At 41.9% G+C, this 25,903-nt stretch overlaps 1 protein-coding gene across 21 annotated transcripts in view; it reads right to left on the bottom strand.

Moving 5' to 3' along the window:
• DLG2 (discs large MAGUK scaffold protein 2) overlaps nt 1-25,903 on the bottom strand; it is a 1,926,133-nt gene that overhangs the window by 66,546 nt on the left and 1,833,684 nt on the right. For all 21 annotated transcript variants that reach the window (XM_053670841.1, XM_053670838.1, XM_053670836.1 and 18 more), the window contains one exon: nt 9,828-10,004. In XM_053670841.1, the coding sequence (XP_053526816.1) occupies nt 9,828-10,004 (177 nt within the window). The remainder of the gene's footprint in view (nt 1-9,827; nt 10,005-25,903) is intronic.

Here is a 25,903-nt window from a genome sequence, read left to right on the forward strand (position 1 = left end):
TATTTTGCTTAAATATGGCAAGCTCTTATTTCAAAAATGGGGAAAGATAGAAAAAACCTAAATTTACAGAAACAATGATTTCTGAGATCTAAGCTATTCTTAGATTAATAATTAACTGTGAGCTCTTTTGTGCTTTCAGCCAAAACCCAGTGAGAATCTGGGTTTCTATAGTTACAGAATGGAATTTCAGAATATATTTATTTCAGTGTGAGAGTAGAATATTTGAGTGAAAACAGCTGAACAAAATTTTTCAAATCTAACCTCCGATATTAAGCAATATGTTCCACTGAGAGTTTCTACTTGCACCCAACGTGTGACAGTTGGGAGGAGAGCAAGGACCCTGCAGATAAGGTAAGCTGCCAACTGGAAAGATGCTCAACCGAGAAAATGTCTTTGCCGAGCTCCCTCAGCTTTTCTCAGTTTTGATCCAAGAACAAATGCTCATTCATATTCATTTCTTGGGATTTTTTTCCCTAAAACTGCTGTTATAGCCCTGACTTTCTCCTGGCTTCGTTGCATCGACCAGTCTAATTATGGAAAAGACTAGTTCAGTAAATGTTGCCAAAATGACTGTAGCATGGAAACAATACATGGCTATTTGATCAGGCTGTGAAAATTCTGCATAAACCCACAGAACTCACCTGGGCCACAGACATGCATAATATTAGGGTCAACTCAGTGTTCTATTCTAAGAATTGTTTGGCCACAGTATTCTAATTTTATCCTGGCCCCTGGGTCTTAATTCCATTCTTTTCAGATTTCTTAAGAATTAATGGTCCACCCCTTAATTCTTAAAAGGTTTGCAAAGAATGTTGTTAGGTGGATGAACAGACAGGCTGACACACATAAACACATGTGCACAAACCAAATGTTTGATATGGTGCATTATTAATCTTCAAATAGGCAATAGAATAAGTAAATAACAATTTTTAAAGCCTTAGTACATAGGTGGCATGGTATGGTTCACTCATGAAAGAAATTGGAAAGTTTTGCTTTCTACTTCGGTTGAAAGTTTCATTATTAATGATTATTAAGTGGTGGCTGAAGCTTTAACATTTTTTTTTAATATTAAATTTTATTTAGTTACTTTTCAATTTTTTTTATAATTTTTTTTTTAGATTTTATTTATTTATCTTTAGAGGGGAAGGAGAGAGGGAGAGAAACATCAACGTATGGTTGTCTCTAGTGCATCCCCTGCAGGGAACTGGCCTGCAGGGAACCTGCCTGCAACCCGGGCATGTGCCCTGACTGGGAATCGAACCGTGATCCTCTGGTTCACAGGCCTGTGCTCAATCCACTGAGCTACACCAGCCAGGGCTTGAAGCTTTAACATTTAACTATTAACAAAAATTTCCTTCTCATGGCCATCATCTCATTTGCTCCCCACAATAACCAAGAGATATAGGTATTACCAACCCTATTTTATGGCTGGGAAAGCTGACACCTGAAGCTTATCCAATTAGAAAGTGGCAAAAATAGGGCCTGAACATGTACCTGCTAACAGCTAACTTCGGTGACTGCCCATATCCACTCAGTTTCAGAAACAGCGTTCAAGGCCATTCCATATCTCCCTTATCCAATTAGAATTCTCAAAAAACGTGATATTTTGAATGGGTCATACCTAGTATTTAACTGATTTCTCTCCAGCCATCTTTTTGCATCACTGACACCCTACCATAGTCTTGCTTTCTCACCACTGAGGCCCACATCTCTTGCCTCTTGGAGTTCCGTTGGGAACTGCCCTGCCTGGTTTCGCGGGGCTGTAACCCCCCATGGCTAAGGCTGAGTGAGCGACCTTTGGATCATAAGCCACTAGGGAGACAAAGCTTATCTCCCTGGTAGGAGCGCCATTTCTGCTCCTTCATCCATAACTGGCCTCCAGGGCTTGGCTGGTTAGCCAATGACGGGTAAGATTCCCCAAGGCGGGAATGACCGAAGACAGGCATGATCATGTGGAGGCCCCAGGGAAGGACTTGGGGGGCTATGGAGAAAGGGGGTGATGGACCCTTGCTCCTTAGCTTTGACAAAGCCTGAGTCCTCCTTCTGTCTGTGAGAAGTCTCTTAATCTCTTGGCTGCCTTCCCTGCCTGATTTAAGCCTGAAACAATGACAGAGAGCAGTGCAGCTCTGTGCTGGAAAAGGGTGGGCTCCTCAGGTGATCAGGCCTAAGAAAGAGTAGGTAAAATCCTGTGAAACCTGCCTTAAGAATGCTCTCAATTCAATGATAAGGGTCCAAGCAGGAAATGAGTTTGTTTCCCAAAGTTTTGTAGCCCTTTAGCTAACAGACCCTGACTCAGAATAGGCCCTCAGAGTTCTTTGTATGCTATCTACTGTTTGATCCTTACTTCCTGACAATAATTAATGAACTTTACCTGTATTCCTGTGCTAACTGAACCCAATAAAAGCCTGTCCAGGCAAGGGTCAGCGTGGCCTCTCCTTGAGAGAGTGGCCAGCCCGCTCTGCGGTGCTCCCCCCTTGAGGGAGTAGCCATGCCATCCCTTTTCCTCCACAGGACTCGGTAGTCCGTGTGAATTTGTCTCACATTCCATCCATGATGCTGCAGGCACTATAAGCTGGTGTCTGCATCAGAGTTCCTTGCAACCCCCCTTTTGGTAGTAGTTATAACTTCTCTTTTCTTCCTTACCTGCTTCAGTCCTGTCCTCTCTCTTAGGGCTTGTCAAAGGAAGCATGTAGATAGCTTATTGCTGAAATGAGAGTAGGGGCTGGGACAAATGGCCCTAAATAATGCTATGTTCTTTTGAGCACCAAAAGCTCAAAATCTGAAGGAAGGAAAATATCCATCATTTGCAAATGCACAAAAGTATTGGCATCTTTTTTTTTTTTAAAAGCTATTCTAAGCCCCTTACCTATAATATCTAAAATCTAGACAATGATCCAGGGCTTAAGACAGAGCTGGGAATATACTAGGTACTTAATGAATCTTGTTGAATAAATGAACCCTCAAGGAGCTTACTGGTTCTTGACCTGAATGTGAAAACCAAGGATTAGAGAGTTTAAGTGACTTCCCCAAACAAGTGTTTCTGATAAAAAGTTGTTCATCCTTTCACAGCTTTTTCACTTGGCATCACCTTCTCTAATTATTTTATAAAGTAAGACTCCTTTGGCAGAAATGGGTGATGTGAAGGGCCATAATTCTTTACCTAAGGGAAAGGTAGACCGAGTAGTGATGAGAAGGACTGCTGTACTTTTCTCACACTCGAGAGAGGCAAGCAATTAATTAGATTGTTTAAGCAGAAAAAATCCTCTCCTCCCTTATTTGGTCACTGACCAAAATACTGAAAATATGAACTGGATGGCAAAATTTGAGCAATCAATTCTGACACCCAGCATCTCCAGAGAGTACCAAATGGTCATGCTTTAATGAGTTCAACTGTCTCCCTCTGCCCTCTTAGCCAATTCCCATCTGGTGCTTTTAGGTTCTGGCCAAACACACAATGAAGTCAGGCTTGGAGCACTGGGTGGTGGGAACATCATTTGGCACTGGGTGTTCCTTTGCCTGTGCTCCAAAAAGCCCTGTTGCAGGAAGAATTGAAATGCCATCCACGTGGTTGTCCATAGGCTTGCTGTGAAGGCTAGGTGAGTAAACCCTTATGCAGTGCTAGCTGCAAGCTATCATTTGAGAGCCCAGGTGACCGGTCACTATGGGGCAATGTACAGATACTTGGATTAGAAGACTGTGAAAAAAATCTCAGCTTGGCCACTCACAAACTACGCAGTCTCAGAAAACAAATATTCTATGCTTAGAGTTCAAGTTTTGAAATCTTAAGTTTTGAATTTTGCCCCTACCACTTACTAGCTCTGTGGTTTAGGTCTGGTCATTCAGCCTGTTAGGATGTCAGGTTTCATGTTGTTAAAATTAGAATGTTAACACAATGATCAAAAATTATGGTGGCCCTTGCCAGGTAGCTCAGTTGGTTAGGGTTGTCCCGATATGCCAATGTTGCAGGATTGATCCCCGGTCAGGGCACAAACAAGAATCAACCAATGAATTCGTAAGTAAGTGGAACAACAGATTGATGCTTCTCTCTCTCTTTCTCTCCCTCTCTCTAATCTATATCTCTATATATCTATATACATATGAAAATTATGGTGAACATTAAATGAGATAATACAAGACAATTATTTAGCACGGTGTCTGAAACATAGTTAAGAACTCCTTGGTTAGCGAGAGCTCCTGGTATATTCTTGGTATAGTGGGAAACCACCTAGTCTTACTACTGCGGGTCTTACTGGGGAGACCTGGGTTCGGCCATGGTCTGGCTGTGATCCTCGGTTTCCTTATGGGGGATTTGTGAAGATTAAGTGAAATCATACCCTTGAAAGCACCTGGCTCAATACACAGTCAGTGCTATCGTCAGAAGGAATCCATCTCTCTGTTGCCTTTTCACTTGCCTTGATACTTGCTATGGACTGAATGGTTGTGCCCCCCATCCCCTGCCAATTCATCTGTTAAATCCCTAATCCCCGTTGTGATGGTATTTGAAAGTGGGGCCTTGGGAGAGAATTAGAACAGGAGGTTGGAGACATTATAAGTGGAATTAGTGCCCTTAGAAGGAGAAGAGACATGAAAAAAGACAATCTCTTAGCCATGTAAGAACACAGTTTCACTGTTCTTTTCAAGGCCATTTGCCAACAAGGAAGAGGGACCTCACTGGGAACCCAGTAAGCCAGCACTTTGAATTTGGACTCTCAGTCTCTAGAACTGTGAGTAATAAATGTCTATTGTTTAAGCTACCCAGTCTGTAGTATTTTGTTATGGCAGTTTGAGCAGAGTAGGAGAGTACCTTTATTTATGATAGAGCCCTCATTGCTCTAATCACAGTGAAGGTGTGCCATAGTTACCTGATGGTCCCAAAAATGTTGCTCCAGACATTGACCCAATGAGAGTCTTTGGTGTACAGATGCTACTTAAGCAATGATTGCTGAATTAACACTTTGCAGTTTTACTTTTGGAACCTTGGGAGGTAGGATTGCATGTGAATCAAGAGCATCAATTCTGCAGCCTGGATTCAAATGCCAGTTCTGTCACTTACTAGTGGGGCAATTTCAGGCAAGTTAACCAATCTCCTGATTTATAAAATGGAAATAATATCACTTCCTTTATAGGGTTGTAATGAAGTTTAAATGAGTTAATTATAAAGGGCTTAGAATAGCATCGAGCATTTCTCAGAGTGTTTTGGTAAATAAAATTTATTTGCCACCTTCAAAAAAATATAGAGGGAAGGCAGTAATTTTCATCTTGGTTTTACTAGGATGATTAAGTGGAATCATAATAAGGAAACATTTTTGTAAAGGGAAATATCCCACACTGACATCATCCATTATGAGAGTTTTCCAGATCAACTCTACTATCTGAACTATACTCATAAAATGGGCTAGGATTGAAAAAAATAACCCCAATCTAACAGTAAGTCGTATTTCCACTAGCTGCTATTTATTTTGAGCTACAGTTTTAAGATGCTGGCTATAGTATGAAGTGAGGGTGCCTCGTACAAGTAAAGTATTAAAGAGCAGGCTCAGAACAGGCTCATGACAGATCTTAAATTGCGTTAAAATAAGTGCATGAGAACTCTTTGTGGGATATGATTTTAAGTGATTTTTTACTTCTTTGTTATACTCTTCATTTTTCTTTTGGAAAAAAATTTCCCCAATTTTCAGCAAGAATGTGTTACTTTTATAAACATATAAAACAACAATAGGGATATATTTGGAAAGAATTAAAACCCTAAGGAGAAAATTTTAGAGAAATTACAGTCACACATGTTCATACATGTGTTCACATACAAAGGGGGAAACTACTGGACCCTCATGAGATACAGCACAAATAAATGTCAATAGTATATTCACCTGACAAACATCTTTCTCAGGCCAGCTGTAGTATGGTTGTCAAAATGGTTTTCATCCAAAAAAAAAAAAGACAGCCAGGTGGAAAATCACCTGAAGAGGAATAGCACCAAGAATGCTTCCTGGAGAAAATAGGACGTGTAATCCAACACATGAGGGACTATTGACAAGGCTGGTTAGAATCACAGAACCGCAGGGTGGGAAAGAGGCTGAAAATCATACAGGTCAACTCTTCCATCTGAAGTGTGAATCCCTTTTACAAATTCTCACAACATTGGATCTTCTATTATCAGAATCACCTGCAGGAACTTACAAAAACTGCAGATTTCTGGACCCACTCCAGATGGACTAAATTAGAATCTGAGAGAGAGAGAGAGAGAGAGAGAGAGAGTGTGTGTGTGTGTGTGTGTGTGTACAGGGGGGAGGTGTGGAAGAGGATCAGGGAAGCAGGGGGTGGGCATATCTAAACTTTTATAATGTTTCCCTGGTGTGAAAACCATTATTCTAGTTTACTATCTTCCCAGGTAATTCAGACCTTCTCTAGGCAGCTCCTACTAGTAAAAGAACTTCTTTAGAATGAGCTGAGGGACTTCAGATCAAGATGGCAGCATAGGTAAATATGGCTCACTCCTAGCATAACAACATGAGAATGATAACTATTGAACAACCATCACTCAGAACTGTTGAAATTGAGTTTAGTAGAATCTGACAACTACAAAATTAAGGAAACCACATCCATCCAGACTGGCAGGAGGGGTGGAAATGTGGCCCCTGTTCCCACATCCATGTGAAGTAGATAAAATTTGAGAGGGATATTTCAGGAGTGAGGAGAGTCAGACCCACATGAGGCCCCCCCAGCCCAGTGCCAAAAAAGATAAGTTCCCAAAACCTCTGGATGCAGAAACTCAGTCAGTGGAAAAAGTTTCTAGAGTACCAAGCAGTTCTCCTTAAAGAACATGGACATACTCAGACTCACTCCTTCTCAGCTCCAGCCCTGGGGTAGTAGCTTGAAAGGCGCTAGTGGCATACAGAACTGACATGTTTGGCATAAGAGGAGGGTATACTCAAGCTCACATGAAGGGTGCACCTGGAGACCCAGCTTCGATAATGTAGGCTGTGCCACTGGACCCTACAGAATCATGGCAACTCTACCTAATACATAGAAACAGACACAGGAAGGCTGCCAAAATGAGGAGACAAACAAACATGGCTCAAATGAAAAAACAGAACAAAACTCCAGAAGAAGAGGTAAACAAAGTGGAGATAAGTAATCTGTTAGATGCAGAGTTCCAAACATTGGTTAGAATGATGCTCAAGGAACTTAGTGAGGACCTTAGAAGCATAAAAAGATCCAGTCGGAAATGAAGGATACACCAATGGAAATAAAGAACAATATACTGGAAAACAACAGTAAAGTGGATGAAGCTGAGAATCAGATCAATGATTTGGAACATAAGGAAACAAAAATCAATCAGAACACAAAGAAAAAAGAATCCAAAAAAGCATAGTGTAAGCAGCCTATGGGACAACCTCAAGCATTCCAACATTCACATCATAGGGGCGTTAGAAGGAGAAGAGAAAGAGCAAGAAATTGAAAATCTATTTGAAAAGAATAATGAAAGAAAGCTTTCCTAATTTGGTGAAGGAAAATAGACATGCAAGTCCAGGAAGCACAGAGAGTCCCAAACAAGGTGGATCTTAGAGGCCCACTCCTAGACACATCACAATTAAAATGGCAAGGTTAAAGACAAAAAGAGAATCTTTAAAGCAACAAGAGAAAAGGAGATAATTACCTACAAAAAAGTTCCATAAGACTGTCAGTTGATTTCTCAAAAGAAACTTTGGAGGCTAGAAGGGATTGGCAAGAAACATTCAAAGTCATGAAAAGCAGGGACCTACAGCCAAGACTGCTCTACCCAGCAAAGACATCATTTACAACTGAAGGGCAGATAAAGAGCTTCCCAGAGAAGAAAAATCTAAAGGGGTTTATCCTTGCTGAACCATTATTATATGAAATTTTAAAGGGACTTATTTAAGTAAAAGAAGATCAAAATTATGAAGATCAAAATGGCAATAAATGCATATCTATCCATAATTGGACCTCAAAAACAAACTAAGCCAATAAGAACAGAGACATAATCATGGATATGGAGAGCATTTCAATGGTTGCCAGATGGGAGCAGGGTGTGGGAAATGGGCAAAGAGGTGAGGGGATTAAAAAGTGCAAATTGGTAGTTATAGAATAACCATGAGGAGGTAAAGTACAGTATAGGAATGGAGTAGCCAGAGAACCTACGCATGATCCATGGACATGAACAATGGTGTGGGGATTGCCTGAGGGAGTGGGGAATGCTGGATGGAGGGGGCAAAAGGAGAAATATTGGGGCAACTGTAATAGCATAATCTATAAAATATAATTTAAAAAATGAGGTGAAATCTATTCCCACATAGTTTTTCTTCTCTACCCATTTCATCCTCGGGGCATTTTTCTATAGAGCAGCCCCTCAGACAGCTTCAATTAATTAAATCAAACATATAAAAATGTATGTTGCCTTGGCATTTTTTCTGAAGTACATAGAAATGGAGAAACACAGAGTATAAACTCAGGCTGAGAGAAAAGGCTCTGAATACAAAATCTTTCAGAAAAACATGAGAAGCCACAGTAGAAACTCAGAATGTTCTCTTAGGGCAATGTGAGGCAATTGTCCAGGAGCCCAGAGGTGCAGAGAGACCCAGGGAACTGTCTGCTGGTGGGAGATTTGTAGGCATGGGCGTGGGGTGGGGAGATTCCCTGTGGTTTCAGCTCCTTCTCTGCCACTTGGTCCCCCACTAAAAGTGAGGGAGCAGCTGTGCCCTGCCCCACATTTCTCCCTGGGCCGTGTGGCCACAGGCAGAGAAGATGGGAAACAAGTCTTCCTTGGGGTGCAAATGCCCTGCAGTTATTCTTCCATGGGATTTACATCTTCTCACAGTGGGTTGTGCTAGTTCAGTCACTGGGTCTCTTTGTAAGTATGTGGCCACACTTACATACTCAGCTTCACTGAGGATTTTTTACAAAAGTATTTGGGGTGTCTGGATGTGAAAAGAGGCCTTTGAGAAACCTGCAACTCAAGAAGAAGTTGCTGTGAATAAGCATTGCTTCTCACTTTGCTTTCATATTGTATCTCTTTTCTAGGGTGTAGATAATTTGCTTCTTAGACAATATCTGGGGGAAGGAAAGTTCCTTCCCGGTGGTGATGAGTAGAAGCTGCTGGGACAGATGAAGGAGTTGGTTTTTCTGAAGTACATTCCTGCCTTTCCAAAGTAGACTTGAACAAATGCTTAGAAAAGAAACAGCATAACACTCTTGACTTAGGAAACATATAGAATCATGTATCTGAGTGGAAGTGGAAAGCTGGAGGGGAGGGTGGGGGAGAGGAGTAACTAAAAGAGTGAAAAACCATTTACAACCGGTCTTTCAACCTCACCAGATATTCGACATCTCGTATCCCAAGCATCTGGATTTGGAATGGGGGCTTCTAGTTTATTTCCTTCAATACAGAGCCAGGGCCTCAGTGTAATAATCTACTTTATTTGACTTTTACCTGGCCTTTCTATGGAATTATTTGTTAAGTTTTGAACATTTGGACTAAGCCCTCAGAGTTTGCAAGTCAGCATTCAAGCTGGTAAGCATAATCTTGAAAAGGTGAGTGCTGGTAAAAGGTTTTGGAAGGCAGACCCCAAACTGCAGATCCTCTTTCTTCCTTTATCACAACCTCACCACAATCACCAGTTTCAGTAAAACCCTAATACAAAGTGAGAGTATTAATTCACGTCACCTGTCACCACTAGCAATTTTCTGCAGACTGACTATCCTGCTCTAATAGATACTTTGTGAACAGTTTGCCACATCTTCCTCTTCCCTCATCTCCACGCCCTGGGTGGCCAAAAAGCAAAGCTCTGAAATGGAAAAGGCATTCTTACCTCCGTTTGCTGGGGATGACCCCCATCTCCTCACTGTCCCCCTCCAGGGTGACTCTCCGGGCTTGCCACCACTCATCATCAGAGGCATTGATAACATGGAGAATATCTCCGTATTTAAAACTAAGTCCTTGACTTGGCAGCCCACTGTCCTTGCTCTTGTCATAGTCGAACATGGCTCTGAAGGGAATAAGAAGAGAAGAGATTGTTAGGATTCTCTGGAGCACAGATTTAGGATTCATCGTTTGGATTATTCACTCTGGCCCTGAAAAACCATCACCCATCTTCTAGGAATAACGCCCAAATCATGGTCCGCTTGCTTATTGCTTTGGTCACAGATTGAGGTTAGTTCTCACTTCTCCTTGGTGGTTGCAGGCAGAGCTTTATAGACCCCTGAAACTGGGGTATTGTTCTTGGAGACAATCACTTGTGACAAGGTGATGATAGGAGGTGGTAAAGACAGGTTTGTATCTAATGAATATATTTTCCCCCTCCCAGTACAGTCAAATTTTTATAATCGCTAAAAAGAAAGAAATATTGAAGAGAAATGTGGGCATCTTTCTGAATAAAACAGTTGTGTTATGAACAAATCTGCTCAGATGTATCAGTCTGTAGAACTCTTCCCTTTATAATAGGGAAGAATGGTAACAACTTAAATGTCCATGCACAAAGGACTGTGATCCTTCCACTCAACTGGAATATTGGGCCATCACTGACATTGAATGGTTGCAAAGGCTAATGATATAATGACATGAATAAATACTTAAAAAGCAATAATACAAACACATACACCTATATTTATGTGTGTGTGTCTAGATAGGTCAAAATTACATGAACGAGACAAACCTTTTTGCTTCCATCGAATGCTGAGCCTACCTCATCATTGCAGTTGTCACTCTGAGTGGAAATTATTGCTTTTATGCATCATGCTTTCCCCACCAAAAAGCATTTGCTTAGCCTAGCAAAGCCCAGCACATGTATGACTGGTGGGGTGAGGGAGTTGGAAGCAAAATTAAAACAATGAATGATGACCGAGACCTTAAAACCAAGCAGCTGTTGCCTTCAGATGCTGACAATTGGTCTCAGGTCCTGTGTTGCCCCCTCCTCATGCATCGCCCCCTCTCACAAACCACCTCCACACCCACAGTGTACAGCTCCTCTAGAGAAGCAGATTTCGCCATCGCCCTGTTTGCTCCCTTTTCATTCCATTCTAAGAATTTCCCTAGAGTGTAACCACTGTGCAAGAAAAATTAGTTAGATCTGGGAAACAGATTTTGTAATATCACTGAGGAGCGAGTGTGGTTCTTTTTCTTTCTTTCTTTTTCTTCATGAAAGAAATATCACATCTGCTGTCATGGGAACTAAAAAGAGCTAAAGACAGCATCTAAAGCTCTGAAATAATGCAGGGAAAGTTGAATTACTCCAACACAACCCCTTTTTCCATTAACTCTGTCTCCACATGAGGACTATGGGGGAAGTTTCTTAGCCCAGACCCCAGAATGACTCATTTCCACCTTGACCATTTGCCTGGTGTCTACCAAAAGCTTCAACAAAACCCCCACCACGGAAAACCAGGCTGGGAGAGGGCAGAGACATATTACAGACACTGTCACTTCTCTGGTGGGGTGATGGGACATAAATTAACATTTCTGAGCCACAGGTCTTTTTTTAATGCACAATTAGTCCAATAACTATATTCACAAAGAACTGTTGTTCACATTAATAAAATAACACATACAGAGCACCCAGCCCCTGGTAAGTGCAGTGTAGCAAGCAGAGTGTAACATAGGGGTAAAGAATATAGACTGAGGGCCCTGGCTGGGTTGCTCAGTTTATTGAAGCATTGTCCCATACACTAAAAGGTTGCAGGTTTGATTCTAAGTTGGGGTGCACATGGGAGGCAACTGACTGATGTTTCTCTATCAGTCTGCTGTCTTTTTCCTCTCTCTGCCCCCTCTTCCCTCTCTAAAATCAATAAAAACATATCCTCGGGTGAGGATTAAAAGAAAAAAAGAATATAGACTGAGGGGCCACATTGACAGGGCTCCAGGGCTCTCCTCTGGTCCTATGACTTCCTGCAAGCTATATAGCTGGACATCCAGGCAAGCTACTGAACCCGTTATTTCTCAGCTCCTTCATATATAAACCACAGTGGTGATGACAGTACCTGCGTCAAGGAGTTGGGTCGATGAAATGTTACATGAGCCAACGCAGAGAAAGCGTGCACAACAGTGAGTGACAGGCACACAGTGACAATCAGTCCTATGAACTGCTGTGCTTATTGTTACTATTTTCCCTTTGCCTTTTGAGTGCTTATTCATAAAAATCCTTTCTACAAATGCTACTCTGTGCAAAACGTAGCTAACATAGCAAACCTGGGGTTGCTATCTTTGAAAAGGCCTATTTGCAAGGGTGGCCCTTGGCTGACATCTGGGAACTTAGATTTTGGAAAGTTTCTTACCATTTTCTAGTCAAAATAGCTCATTGTGCCTGAACTATATAAACAATAACATTATGTTGAGCACTGTTTTTTTTTCTGGCAATCTGGAGAAATGCTGGGCAGAGGAGCCTACATGACCAGCCTCCAGTAAAAACCCTGGACCCTGAATTCTCTTGTGGGCCTCCCTGGTAGACAGTATTTCACACCTGCTGTCACCATTTGTTGCAGGAAGAACTGGGCATGTCCTGCGTGACTCCACTGGGAGAGGACTGTTGGAAGCTTGCACCCAGTTCCTTCTGGCCCACGCTCCTTTTCTGTGCCAATTTTGTTGTGAATCCTTTCCTGGTCATAAATCAGTCATGACTGTGACAAGGCTGAGGCCTATGAGCCCTCCCAGCGAATCATCAACCCCAGGAGTTGACCTGGGGACCCCCGACACTCATTCTACAGACTGTAAATCATATTCATATACACTACCTCATTTGGGACTCGATCCAATCCTACCAAGAAGGTATGATGAACATAGAGTGCTATCGCTTTCTATAAACGAGGGATACATCTAGCCAGGCTCACTGATTAACCCCAGGACACGTGGCTTAGAGGCAGAACCCAGGGCTGGAGCTTGGCTCTCCTCATCCCAGGTTCCCAGCTCAATGCTTTTTACCTTGCCCCTTCCTCAATCTGGGAAGTGGTGGAGGTGGTCACAAGGTGGCAGGGATAGTAACCTTGACAGATGCCATTACAGATGCCCACGTCAGGAGGCCTGACACTTTGTATCTACTGTCTATTTGACATCGCAGCAACCCTAAGGATAAAACTTGTATTTGTTTTGCAGGTGAGGAAAGGAGACTCCCGGGCCACATGTATACATGTGAATCTACAGTAAGGTCTGCTTGACTTTAAAATCCACATTTTTTTGCCCCTTTCATGATCGGGTTCGATTCCCAGCATGTCACCCTCTGGTCAGACTCGCAATTTAGCAGCACCAGGAACCTTTAATCTTCCCTTTGCAGCTTGCATCCTCTTCCCCTCCAAATCCCTGCAGTTCCTTTACTGTTCAGTTCTTGTTTCAGTGTTTCTTATTTTAAAAATCCTTAAAGCTCCTGTTTGGCTCCAGGCTCCTTCTGGTTGTAAAGTGTAGGGAGTGGAGGTAGAAATGCCATCAGGAGAGTGGCAGGTGGTAGCTAAGAAGCAGGCTCTAGCATCACACTGCTTGGGTTTGCCACTTTTTAACTGTGTGACCTTGAACAAGTTACTTAACCTCTCTGGGCTTCAAAGTTATTAATGGTAAAACTGGCATAGTAATTACAGCAGCTAAGGGTTAAATGAAATGATATATGTAAAGTATTGCAACACCAACTTGGCACTAATGAGTACTCAAATTTTAGTTATAATAATAATAGTAATAACTATTATAATACTTCCATTGAAAAATGTACTGATCTTTGAATCAGAGGATCTGGGTGCCACTTAGCATAGCTGTCCTTGGACTCTGTACAGACATCTGAAACAGGTCTGTGTCCTCAGGACCCAGTACAGCGCTGGACACTAAATGGATCCTCCATACACGTCAGTGGAAATGTTTCCGATGACCTTCAAAAGCCCTACTTCTCTGAAGCCTCAGCATCCCCATGTGGCAGAGGAGGGGAGTAGAGACTGTTCCCAGGGGTCCCCACCAGGGCAAACACTCATTCACTGTGTTCCATTCTGTTCCATTCCCGAGGGGAGGTTCCCACTCTCGCTGTCAGCACTTGGTGTCCTTGGGGAAGGGGCTCAGTGACGCACTGTTTCCGAGAGAGCTGTTTGTCTCAGACAATCTCACCCTCTTCCACTGCACTGATTCAGACTTGTCGGGTCCCTAGAAACGAGCAGCTGACACATTTAGGCAGTTTCTGGCTCTTTTGGGTATTAATGGATCTTCACGTCTGGGAAAAATGCTCCAATGCCCCATCACCTAATTTAAAAAGTGATAAGCTGTTTTTAATTTGCTTTATGTGCTAATTCATCAGAGAAACTTTGATAAAATGCCATTAAGACTCACACTTCCCACCCAGGGTGCTTTTAACAAGTCCATTAGACAAGTAGAATTAGACATGAATAATGCAATGGCTCTCACATCCCTCCTGCCCCTCCTGCTTTTCACTGGGTGGTGGCCCCTTGCCAACCAGGGACGTCTAATAAGGGGAGAGCAAAGCTGCTCATCCTGGGGCTGGCAGATGTGGCCATGAGATACTTGGGTACCTGATTGAAACTGTGCTTATTAAGTGCCCACAACATGCTAAAGACTCCATATTCATTGCTTTACTCAACTTACTGGGTAGAAAGACATGATATGGGTCATACGTCAAGCTTTGGAGAGAGAAGATGCCTGATTTTAAGTCCCAACTCTGCTATTCCTAATTGTGAATTTCAGGAGGTATGTTACTTAACTTCTCAAATGGCCTCTTAACCACAAACAACGATTCTCTCATCTATGAAATGCAGATAGTATGACATTAACTCAAAAGATCGTTATAGACCTACAAAAAGGGATGAGGAACACAAAGTGCCCAACGCCAACATAAAATGAATTTCACTTAATTAGTTCTGACAGCAATCCTGCCATGGGAGCATTTTTGATCTCATTTCCAAGGAAATGAGGCTCAAAGAGCTAAATGAAGAAAGCTAGCATGTGGCAGAACCAGGATTCCAATACAGGTAGGTGTGTCTGAATCTAAATCCAGCTTGGGATCCTCTACTAGGAATGTTGTACTTAGACCACATGTGCAAGGATATTGTGATTTGATGATTGCATTTATAATAACACCATGAACTAGACTCCAGGAAGCCCGACTGGTTTATTGAATGCACATTCAGTTCGCACAAATGCCTTGCAATACATCTATTAGCCTGTATTACAGACGAGAAGATGTAGACTCAGATAATCCAAGCAACGCATCCAGACTCACACCAGCTATCACGTGGTGGGGCAGGACTCAACTCAAAACCCGTCTGCTACTGCAAGGACTGTGAACTGCCTGCTACACCAACCCACGTAGCAACCCTTTTGCAAGTAACCCTCTCCATTCAAAAACACCCACTCCCTATTGGGCTTAGACTGCAGTAACATTTAATAATCATGGATCATACTAGTATTTTTTCCCTTATTAGTCAGATTATCGATTTTGGCTGAACCACTTTGAGACTGTATAGCAGAATGCCAAGAGTGGAGAGAACTCACAGGGACAGTGCCCCTGAAAACAGGTAAAATTACTTGATGTGTGCCATGGTTGTCCGTGATATCATAGGAAGAATAATTCCCCCACCCCTTTTGTCGAAGATGTCCGCACCATACTCCCCGGAACCTGTGAATATGTTACTTTATATGGCAAAAGAGATGTGCAGATGTGATTCGGGTTAAGGGTTCTGAGATGGGGAGATTATTTATGATTATCTGCGTGGAGCCAGTGGAGTCCTTAAGCGCAGAAGAGAGGGCAGAAGAATAGGTCAGAGGCGCACCCTGAGCAGCACCAGGCCGCCTTTGCTGGGTGTGGGGATGGAGGAAGGTAATTTGTTACAGCGTTGAGAGGAGACTAGTAACAGAGGACAAGAAACAATGTGATTATGAGCAGGGGGCAGGTAGAAAAAGGACACCTCTCAAAGGTTCTTCGGAATAAATGATATGGGAAACTTTGAAAAACCTCTGTTTAACCTTTATTTGCCCAGAACCCAGGCGCCCTAGAGAGAATGATGGGGCCGTCTGGGAGGGCGGGTGGCCGGATAGTGAGGACTGGAAATGAAGGGAGAGGTCCCAGGAGACCTTTGCTCACCCAAGACCCCAGGCGCCATAGGAGAACAATAAGGCCGTCTAGGAAGAGCAGATAAAGCAGATAGCCCGATAGTCACTAGGACTAGGGCTAGCACCCCCGCAGATAGAACCAATTTTCACATTTAGCCTTTGAACTCTGCTTCTGCCCCGTAGATAGGACTAATTACCGCATTCTGCTTCTGTATCCTGCTTTGCCACGTAGATAGGAAGACCCCTAATCTATATATTCCCCAAGAATCCTTTGTTCGGGGCTCAGAATTTGGAGACTGACTCCTCTGGGCCCGTGCACGTAAAAAGGAATAAACCTCGTACTCCAGAATCCCTCGGTGTCTGGTCGCTTCATTTCCCGTAACATAAAAACTAGTCTTCAACAGTAATAATGATTTACTGAGTACCTATTATTGGTCCCGCCCTGTGCAAAGTACCTTTTCTTTCTATGATGTCATCTTATTGAATCCCTGTAAATAGCTTGAGATATAGGTATGATTTTTTTCACTTTGCAGATAAAAAAACCTAAGGCTTTAATTTCTTACATTTATACTTTATCCAATTCTCCCAAAAACCTTATGAGATAAATACTATTGTCCCCATTTTCTGATAAGGAAACTGATGCACCGAAGAAGCAGCCTCCCTGTTATCGTAAGTTGCAAAGCAGCCTGCAAGCCCCTCTCTTGGGAAGCGCATTCAAGCCTGGGAATGTGTCTGTCTCTTCTCCTCTGCTGGATCAGAAGCTGCTGAAGGTCAGAAGTTCCCAGGTCCAGTCTTTGCAAATGCATTTATAAAGGAACAAATGAACCAGCAAATTACTCTCTCCTGTGCTGTGAACTTGTTTGGGCTGGAGCAGTCTCTGTTTCCATGACAACGTTAAGATCCAAGAAGCAGAGTGCTTCCACTCAATTTCCTGTCTTTTGAAGATGGGACCTCTGTTTGATGGGAGGAAACCTGGTCCCCTCCTTCCCCTGCAGCAGGAGAGTGAATAAAAGCAGCTAGATGAACTCTTTCTGTTCCACCCCATTGTGGCTGGCTTGGATGGCTCATGTTCCATTGTTAAGGTAAGTGACTCTGGATAGTTGAAAATGCATAGAGGTTGGAATAAAGACACACATTCAAGTGAGCCCATCTCTTCCTCAAGTGTCACTGAAAAAAATCAGTGGACTCATTTGAGTTTTTTTTATATATTTTATTTTACTTTTTTAAATATTATTTATTTTTAGAGAGAGGGGAAGGGAGGGAGAAAGAGAGGGAGAGAAACGTCAATGTGTGGTTGCCTCTCACATGGCTTCCACTAGGGACCTGGCCTGCAACCAGGCCTGTGCCCTGACTGGGAATCGAACCACTGACCCTTTGGTTCACAGTCTGCACTCAATCCACTGAGCTACACCAGCCAGGGCTCATCTGAGTTTTAATTCGTTTATAAAATGAGGTTAATCATTCCTAATATCAGTATATGTGCAATGATTCAATGAGGTGACATAGGAAAATCATTTCTCACAATAACTGCCAACTGACAGTTTTTTTTTTTTTACTTTACTCCCTCCATACTCTAGAGAGGACTGAAAGTTATTTCTACAAGTATTGGAGGGAGAATGTAATATGCCGCCTTTTAAATATGATATAAAAATGCATATACAGTAAACTTTCTCAAACACTTTTCCCCGAGGAGGATGTGAGACTGGGAGCAACAGATCTGAGCTATAGTGGCTCTTACTTTATAAATGATCAATTTTCAATTGTTTTCTCTTCTTACAAGCATTCATTCACCCACTTATAAATTTGATAAGTAAGTGTTTCAAAAGCAGAGACAGCAACCTGGAAGTAGGAAGAATATTGGATGGTGCCAGGAGAGCAGGGTTCCAGTTTTGGAGTCAGCATAGCCTTGCTGTGTGATCTTGAGTGAGTTACTTAACCTCTTTGGGCTTCAACTTGTGTATGATTAGCAGGCCAAAATCTAAGGTATGTTTCACCTGTCAGGCTCTATATCTTTGTCCTGCAAGACACTTTGGGGAAATGAGGTAACTTTCCTTGTGGCTGATATCAATACATGACTCACAGGATTCTGTTGGCATTTGAAAATCAGTCTCTGTCATCCATCAGTCCCAGAACTGCTCCTGTCATATGCTCTTATGTAAACCTGTATTGTGATTTTTAACATCTGCAAATTCTAGTTGGTACTAGCATGGAAGATGGGGAAGGCGCAACTCCTCCCATCTCCAGAGTCTACCACGTAGCAGATGCCCAGTGAAAGTTATTTTCTGTTAGTCTGTCACCTAAACAATCATAGGGCAGTCCCTGGAATACAACCATTTATTTTCTCTCCTGGAAAGGCCTAGGTAGGAGGAAACAATGGGCGAGGAAGGCCTGAGCAGCCTCCAGCACAAGCTTTCCTGAATTTCCTGGGAGAAGTGACCCTCTTGCAACAGTCCAGATGTCCAGTCTCCCAAGTCAGAACACACTCGTCCAGGGTGGAGGGGAACACAGCTCTGAGCTGATTTCTCCTCACATCTCCTGGAGGAACCATAACATCCACACCCCTGTGGAGGAGTCACCATATACAGGCTCATTAGATCTAGCAAGGCCACATATTATCCCATCTATTTCAATAATGAATTGTCCCCAGTGAAAAGGGTGCTTAAAGTCACGAGCAAATCAGTTTTAGTGAATCTGAACACACTGGCCTCTCTCAATTTTTGCTAAGAGGCCATTGGCCAAGATGCTGTTTACTGAGCAATTACTGAGCACATAGTAGATTTCACATGTCAGGCACTGTTCTAGGTATTTATTATCTGTTCCCAGTTTATAGAAGGGTAAATGCACTATGTGCCATAGACTGTGGTATCACACGAGTTATGTCATTTAATCACCAACAACCTTGTAAGTCAGATTTGTGCCTTTTAAAGATGCTCTTCTCATCATTCCAGACTGTCTCCTTCCATGTTAGGAGGGTGTTGGGAAAATGTCAGTTTCTACTGTGCCCAAGGAATCAGACCGTCACTGTCATGATGGAAGATAGAACTAATTGGGCACCAACTACAGGTCCTCACGGCCTGGGCCTTTTGCGGCTGCAGCGTTTTGATTATAATTGGGGAAGAAGCATCACTTCCAGCGGCAGCAACCCTCTCTCTCTCAGCCTCTCTTGAGTCTCCAGTGCTCCCGATTCCCTGAGGGACACAGTGTGAGCCACTGTGCATGTCCAGAGGCCTGTGTGTTGATCATTTCAGACAACTCATCATCCAAGTCCCCAGGGACAGAGCCTACTGCGGCCTTCCTTCTCTCTCAGGGTGTCCTAGCACTCTGTCCAGCGGCTTTACCCTGAAGTGCTGACAGACAGCCCTCCACCCCACCCCTTCCCCCACCTCGGAGGGAAGCCGAGGCAAATCTGAACCTGCCCAGGCAGGGCTCATCAGACCATGGTGAACAATGCTTCAAGTTTCGGGGCTGGCTAAGGCTGAAATGATCAATCATCTTAAAATCATTGCTCCCCCACATGCCATCAGCTGGATACTCAGAAAATGAAATATGGGAAAGAGGAACATGTCCAGGATGAATAGCCCAGGTTTTATGACAGTTATAAAAGCTCATCTGTTCCAGCCTCGTTGATCACGCAATCAAGTATATTAATCAAGATATTTCAGATAGGTTGACACATCCCTGACTGAAGCCTTTTATTTCTGATCTGAGCTAAGAATGTAGACCAAGATTCGGCATTCACTCTTTACCGTCTTACTGCCACAAAGTAGTAGTGACCTTGCAATGCAGAAAAACAAGGAATAAATATCCTGATTTGGAATTTCATTGTTGCTGACACACAGTGATCATTGAAACCTTTAAATATATATGTAGAAGACTCATGTAAAGACCATGGGGCATAGACACCACATAGTCCTGTGTTCAAGCAGGGGTCCTGACACTGAAGCAGCTGTGTGACATTCATTTCTGTACCCTGGTCTCCAAAGGTGCAGAATAAGGGGCAAGAATGTCTGTCCAACAGACTCCTTATGCGAATTACATACACAAGAGCTTTAGACACCCAGGAGGTGCTCAAATTTGTCAACTGAGTCAAATCTAAATTTCCTCCCTGTAAATTCCATCCCTTTTTTCCATTGTTAGTCACTCAGCATAAACAAGTGATATCAGCTTGCACGGCGCATGGCGGGGAAGGGGCGTTGGAGAATGTTCACTTCTTTCATGAGCATATAAAAAAGAGGTGGGGCACATCCAAGAACATGTCACACGACTACTCCAAATCCTTAGTGGTGGGTTACCACAAAACTAGACTGTGGGACAACCACTTCGGCTCCCCCAATACTGAGGTTGTACTTTTTTTTTTTTTGTCTATACATTTTTAGAAAACTGGGTGGAAACTAGAGGTAAGAGAAGATTGGCATTAAGGGAAACCTTGCCTAAAAATCTCACATGTGTGAGATAAAAAGGTTCCCTTTCTCACCTGCTGGATGAGAGCAGAGACAGAGGACAGAAGAGGGCTCCTTCCTCACCCAGGTGAAAACACTGACTTTAGCATGTGATTTAACTCCCACATATGGATATGAGATAGTAGTCATTGAAATATTAAATGCAGTATTATTTCCAGAGTGCCTACAATGTGCTAATGACTATTATTTGCTGAGGACTCAGCAGAGAACAAGAGGCTTGCTTCCCGTTCTCATGGAGCATAATGTTTGATGGAGAGAATAGGTAGGAAGTATATTCATTCAGGTACTCACTTACTCATTTACTCTTTCAGAAAATAGTTACAGAGTACAAGCATGTACCAGTGATGATTCTAAGAGCTTGGGGATCTATCAGTAAATGAAAACAGACAAAAATTCTTGCCTACATGCAGCTTACATTCTAGTGAGAGGAAGTGGGCAGTAACTAATAAACCTAATGAATAAGTAAATAGTATAATAAGTTAGGGGTTGATCATTGCTGTGGAAAAATTAAAAATAAGGCAGAAGAAAAGGGGCCAGGACTTTGAGATGGGGGAGAGTTGTAGTGTTGGTGAGGATGCATTTTTACGTGGGGTGGTCAAAGTAGGACTCACTGAGAAAGACATCAAGGCCAGGCTTGAAGGAGATGAGGGAGTCATGCAGGCACCTGAGGCAAGTGTTCTAGGAAGAAGGAACAGCCAGGGCAAAGGCCCTAAATATAGTTAAAATTGAATGTGATGTGTGTTATCACAGGAATTAGAATGGGGTGCTATGAGATCACAGAGCAGGAACCTTCCTTAGGTGCTCAGAAAGGAACTGATATTGGACAGGTGGTAGCACACTTGCCTACCCAACCCGACTGAGCAGGGGCATCCTGTAAGCATTTTCCTAATGACAACCACCTCTGTAATACAGTAATCTCATATCCTGCAGACTCAGCTTTTTTCCCCTCAGTCTCTTTTCCTTCCTATCTCTCCTTGAAAGCCTGCACAGGAGCTGGGCCATGAAACCCCTTCCCTTCTCTCAGGCACACTCTATCACAACTCATGCAGTGCCAATGGAATTTTTCAGGCAAGAATTTTTCTTAACATTGTTCAAAAGGTTGAAGCTTTGATTAAATAGAAATCAGCATAAAACCATTCTGCAAACTTCAATCCATTTTTTGGAACTCCTGACTTTTGGGAACCCTTCCTGAGCCTATCCAGAGAGGACCATCCATTCCCTCCTCTGTTGGGAGGGAACCGCCTCTGCAAGGTTGCTACCTTGCACATGGTCTTATTCTTGCACTTAGCAGGCTACACTTCAGTTGAGTTGTCTGTAGGTCTACTTTTCTAGTAAACTGCTCAGTTCCTGAGGGTTAGGAGAGCATCTCATTCACCTCTATATCTTTCATACTGAGCCCAGAAGAGAAGGCTCTCACAACAGGAAGCTAAATTGAACTGAACTGAACTGAATTTAGAACCCAGGCTGTGTGACCTTGGGGACATTACTCCAACTCTTTGGCGCCTCATCTGTAAAATACAATAGCAGAAGCAGTACAACCTGTAGAGGAAACTAAGGGCTGCCCACTCTGAATGATGAGTGTGACAGTCTCCTGCAGCCACCCACTTCTTTTGGACTGGCCAGACCTTGTGCTCTGCAAAATCCCAAGCTTCTTCTCAGAGTGCCAGGGGTGAAGCCACAGAGAAAAGGAAAGTTTGGGGACCCAAGCTCTGGGCAATAACTTGTAAAACTGGAATATCATCTGTCTTTAGGAACCTAGTATCGCCTTTGATTTAAGCAGCGATATTTGATACATGTTTCACAGAAATAGTAATCCTATAGGCTTTGCCTCATAGCCATGCATTTGGAGGGTGTGCTTCTTGTCTTGAGACAAAGTTTAGAAATGATAAATGAAACCTGAAAACAGGCTTAGATTGTTCAGAGGTATTTCATCATTGAGTTTTAGGCATATCTGCAGCTGATAGTGGAATACTTAGGTATGATGAATGCTTGATTCCCATAGAATTTGCCAAAAGAAAGTAGGTATTGGGTTTTGAGGACATGCCCTGCAGACTGGTAGTTTGGGGTAGTGGTGAGCAGGATTTCTCTCGTTTTGCAGATGGGTGAGCATCCTAAGGGAACCAACTTGTGAAGTTAATCAAGGTGGACTGTTGGGCAAGGAACAGGCTCATTGCCTAGGACAGACTAAATAAATTCTGGCAGGAAGGAAAATCCACAAGGGATTGTTTTCAATTTTATTTAATCAGTTAGGGAAGATAAAGTTACTAACATTGAGTGAGGAAGCGTATGGAATCTATGAAATAGGTAGACAAACATGTATTTGAGTGAAGTAACTTGTTTGATTATCCACAGAGATGTGGGCTTTTGTAATTTCAAGGGAAAGTTGAAAAAGTCCTCTGAGGTGGCGCTAGTGGTAGTCCCTTCACCCATAGTGACTGCTGTGTTTCTTTGCTCTCTGTCTCTCTTTTCTCAACTTTTTTGCTTTCAAAATCTGATGCATTTAATAAATAACTCTTTTAGCGGCTTTAAATAATTTCCAATTGTATTTTCTAAAATTCAATCAACCTGTTTTATATTTCTATTCCTTCAATGAACTAAAACAACTTTAAAAAAAATATATACATATATATATTTTATACATATATTTCATGTAATATATGATCAAATTTTATCAATTTATATCTTTGTTGGTATAATTAAATCAGGCATAATTTATCCATCTGTATAGTTGATTGACTTGTCTATATGGACAGATAGATTCCTAGAATATTAATCACCTAACGTTAAAAAATGAAATATTGGGTAATTTTTTTCCTCTTTTTATTTATTCCTTTTTTCCCCTTTTTTTGGTAAGTTTTAAAAGTCTTTGCCTTTTGCTTTTCTCTCTTTTTTCATTCAAGTATAGTATGCAGTATTATATTAGTTACATTAATTTCAACAGTTAGTGGTGAATAAAATATAGTGATTCAATATGTATTGGGTTGACCTAAAAGTCCATTACATTTTTTCCAGTAGAATGGCTCTAGTAATGCTTAGTTGTCTTTAACTTCATTCAAAACAATTGTTAGATTGTATTGTGACAGCTGTCATTTTAGTGCACATTTTGAAAAAAAATTGTCAGAACTGGTGAATTTTTGTGCAGCCATTTTAATATTAGAGATGGAAGAAAATGCACATTTTCAGTATATTATGCTTTATTATTTAAATTTTGAAAATATTTAATTTATTTATTTTTAGATGGGGGAAGGGAGGGAGAATGGGAAAGAAACATTAATGTGTGGTTGCCTCTCGCACACCCCATACTGGGGACCTGGCCTGCAACCCAGGCACATGACCTGACTAGGAATCAAATACCCTTTGGTTCACAGGCTGGTGCTCAATCCACTGAGCTACACCAGCCAGAGTTAATTTTTTAAAAAGATTTAACTTATTTATTTATCTATTTATCTGTTTATTTATTTATTTTAGAGGGAAAGCAGGGGAGAAAGAGAGGGAGAGAAACATCAGTGTGTGGTTGTGTCTCACATGCTCCCTACCAGGGACCTGGCCCACAACCCAGGCATGTGCCCTGACTGGGAACTGAACCAGTGACCCTTGCTTTGCAAGCTGGCACTCAATCCACTGAGCCACACCAGCCAGGGCTATTATTTTTAAAAAGGTAAAAATGGTACTGAAATGCAAAAAAGATTTGTGCAGTGCATAGAGAATGTGCTGTGACTAGTCGAATATATCAAAAGTGGTTTGCAAAGTTTCTTGGTACTATTGACATTTTGGGCAAATAATTCTTTGCTGTTGGGTCATCTTATGCATTGGAAGATGTTTAGCAGCATTCCCTGGCCTCTGTCCACAAGAAACCAATAGCAGGAGATAGCTGACATACTCGAAATATCCAATCAATAAAGCTATTGGTGAAAATGAAGAAATGTGTCTTATTTTATGGAAAAAATGTAATGGACTTTTTGGCCAACCCAATATATACTTACAAAGTGATCATCACAATAAGTCTAACATAAGTCTAGTAACCGTCTGACACTGTATATAGTTGTTACAATATTATTGACTATGTTCCCCTCCACTTTTTCCATGCAGTCCCCCACCCCTCTAGCAACCATCCTTTTGGTCTTTTTAAACTATGAATCTGTTTTTGTGTTGTTTTCTTAGATTCCACATATAAGTAAAACCATACATTTTCTGTCTTTCTCTGTCTGACATCTTACTCAGCATAATACCCTCTAGGTCCATCCATTTTGTAGTAAATGGCAAGATTTTATTCTTTTTATTGCTGCATAATATCCCACTGTATTTATATACACCACATTTTCTTTATCCATTTGTCTAGTGATGGGCACCTAGGTTGGTTTCAATAAAGTCATCTTTCATCAGATAGGGATTTTTAAGTAGGTTATTTTCTCCTGACATTTGTCTAAGAAAGTCTCATTTTCCTTCAATTTTTCCAGAAACCTAGGTAAACTACAGCTCCATCCAAATGATCCTTTTTAGTGATTTCAAGGAAGCCACAGGAGATGATGTTTGTACTGAAGCTCAGCTCCTCTCTGGCAGGCCTCCAGAATATTCACAGGTTTTTTCTGTCCTAAGTCACTCTGGTCACAAGCATAAGGCTTGCATTGAAGTGACTTTATTATTCAAGTTCTGTCTTATAGCACTGTAAATGTGATGGATTGCCTCTAGTGGAAGCTACTGTTACATTCTTAGTCTCAGGTGTCATTTGATGTAATACCTTTTATGGTTGCCCTATATGGACCAAGAAGTTGGGAAAGACCAGTTTTGATGTTTAGTTATAGGACTTCTGTTCAGCTAAATTTCAGGTGGTTTTGAATGACGGTTGTTCTATAGTTTAGTTGTAATTTTGATGTGGTTGTGTGAGGATGTGAGTACTGCATTAATTACACTGCCATTGTTACCAGAAGCACTCCAGTAATATTGTTTTGGTAAGATTTTTAGAAGTTTTTAAAGAATTTTTAAATTTTAGTTGTCTTCTGTCAGTCTTTTAAAAAATATGATAGGAAAATACTAGTTATGTATATTTTCCAGGCAAAGATGTCTTAGTCTATCTATTATCTAATAGTATGGGATTTAAGAGGAGGAGGAAATGAACAAGGAACAGTTACTGGGCACCTGCCATTGGTTGGCCACTGGAGTAGGCACTTTGCATTGAGTGATGAGAACACTGTGAATTCATTATTAATCTCTCCATTTTACAAATTAAAAAAATGAGGTCTACAGATATTAAATCATTTGACCTTGGTCACCTAGCAGGTAAGTGACAGAGGTAGGGACTAATTCCAGGTTTGTCTGTCTCTCACAGCTGGGCTCTTCTGTATGAGCCCAGCTATGCCTGCCTTTGTAGGACACCTTTTCTCTCAGAAAGGAGGATCACATC

The sequence above is a fragment of the Artibeus jamaicensis genome, unplaced genomic scaffold, assembly GCF_021234435.1.
Source record: "Artibeus jamaicensis isolate MK-2021 breed Jamaican fruit bat unplaced genomic scaffold, CSHL_Jam_final contig_64, whole genome shotgun sequence".
Taxonomy (NCBI): domain Eukaryota; kingdom Metazoa; phylum Chordata; class Mammalia; order Chiroptera; family Phyllostomidae; genus Artibeus; species Artibeus jamaicensis.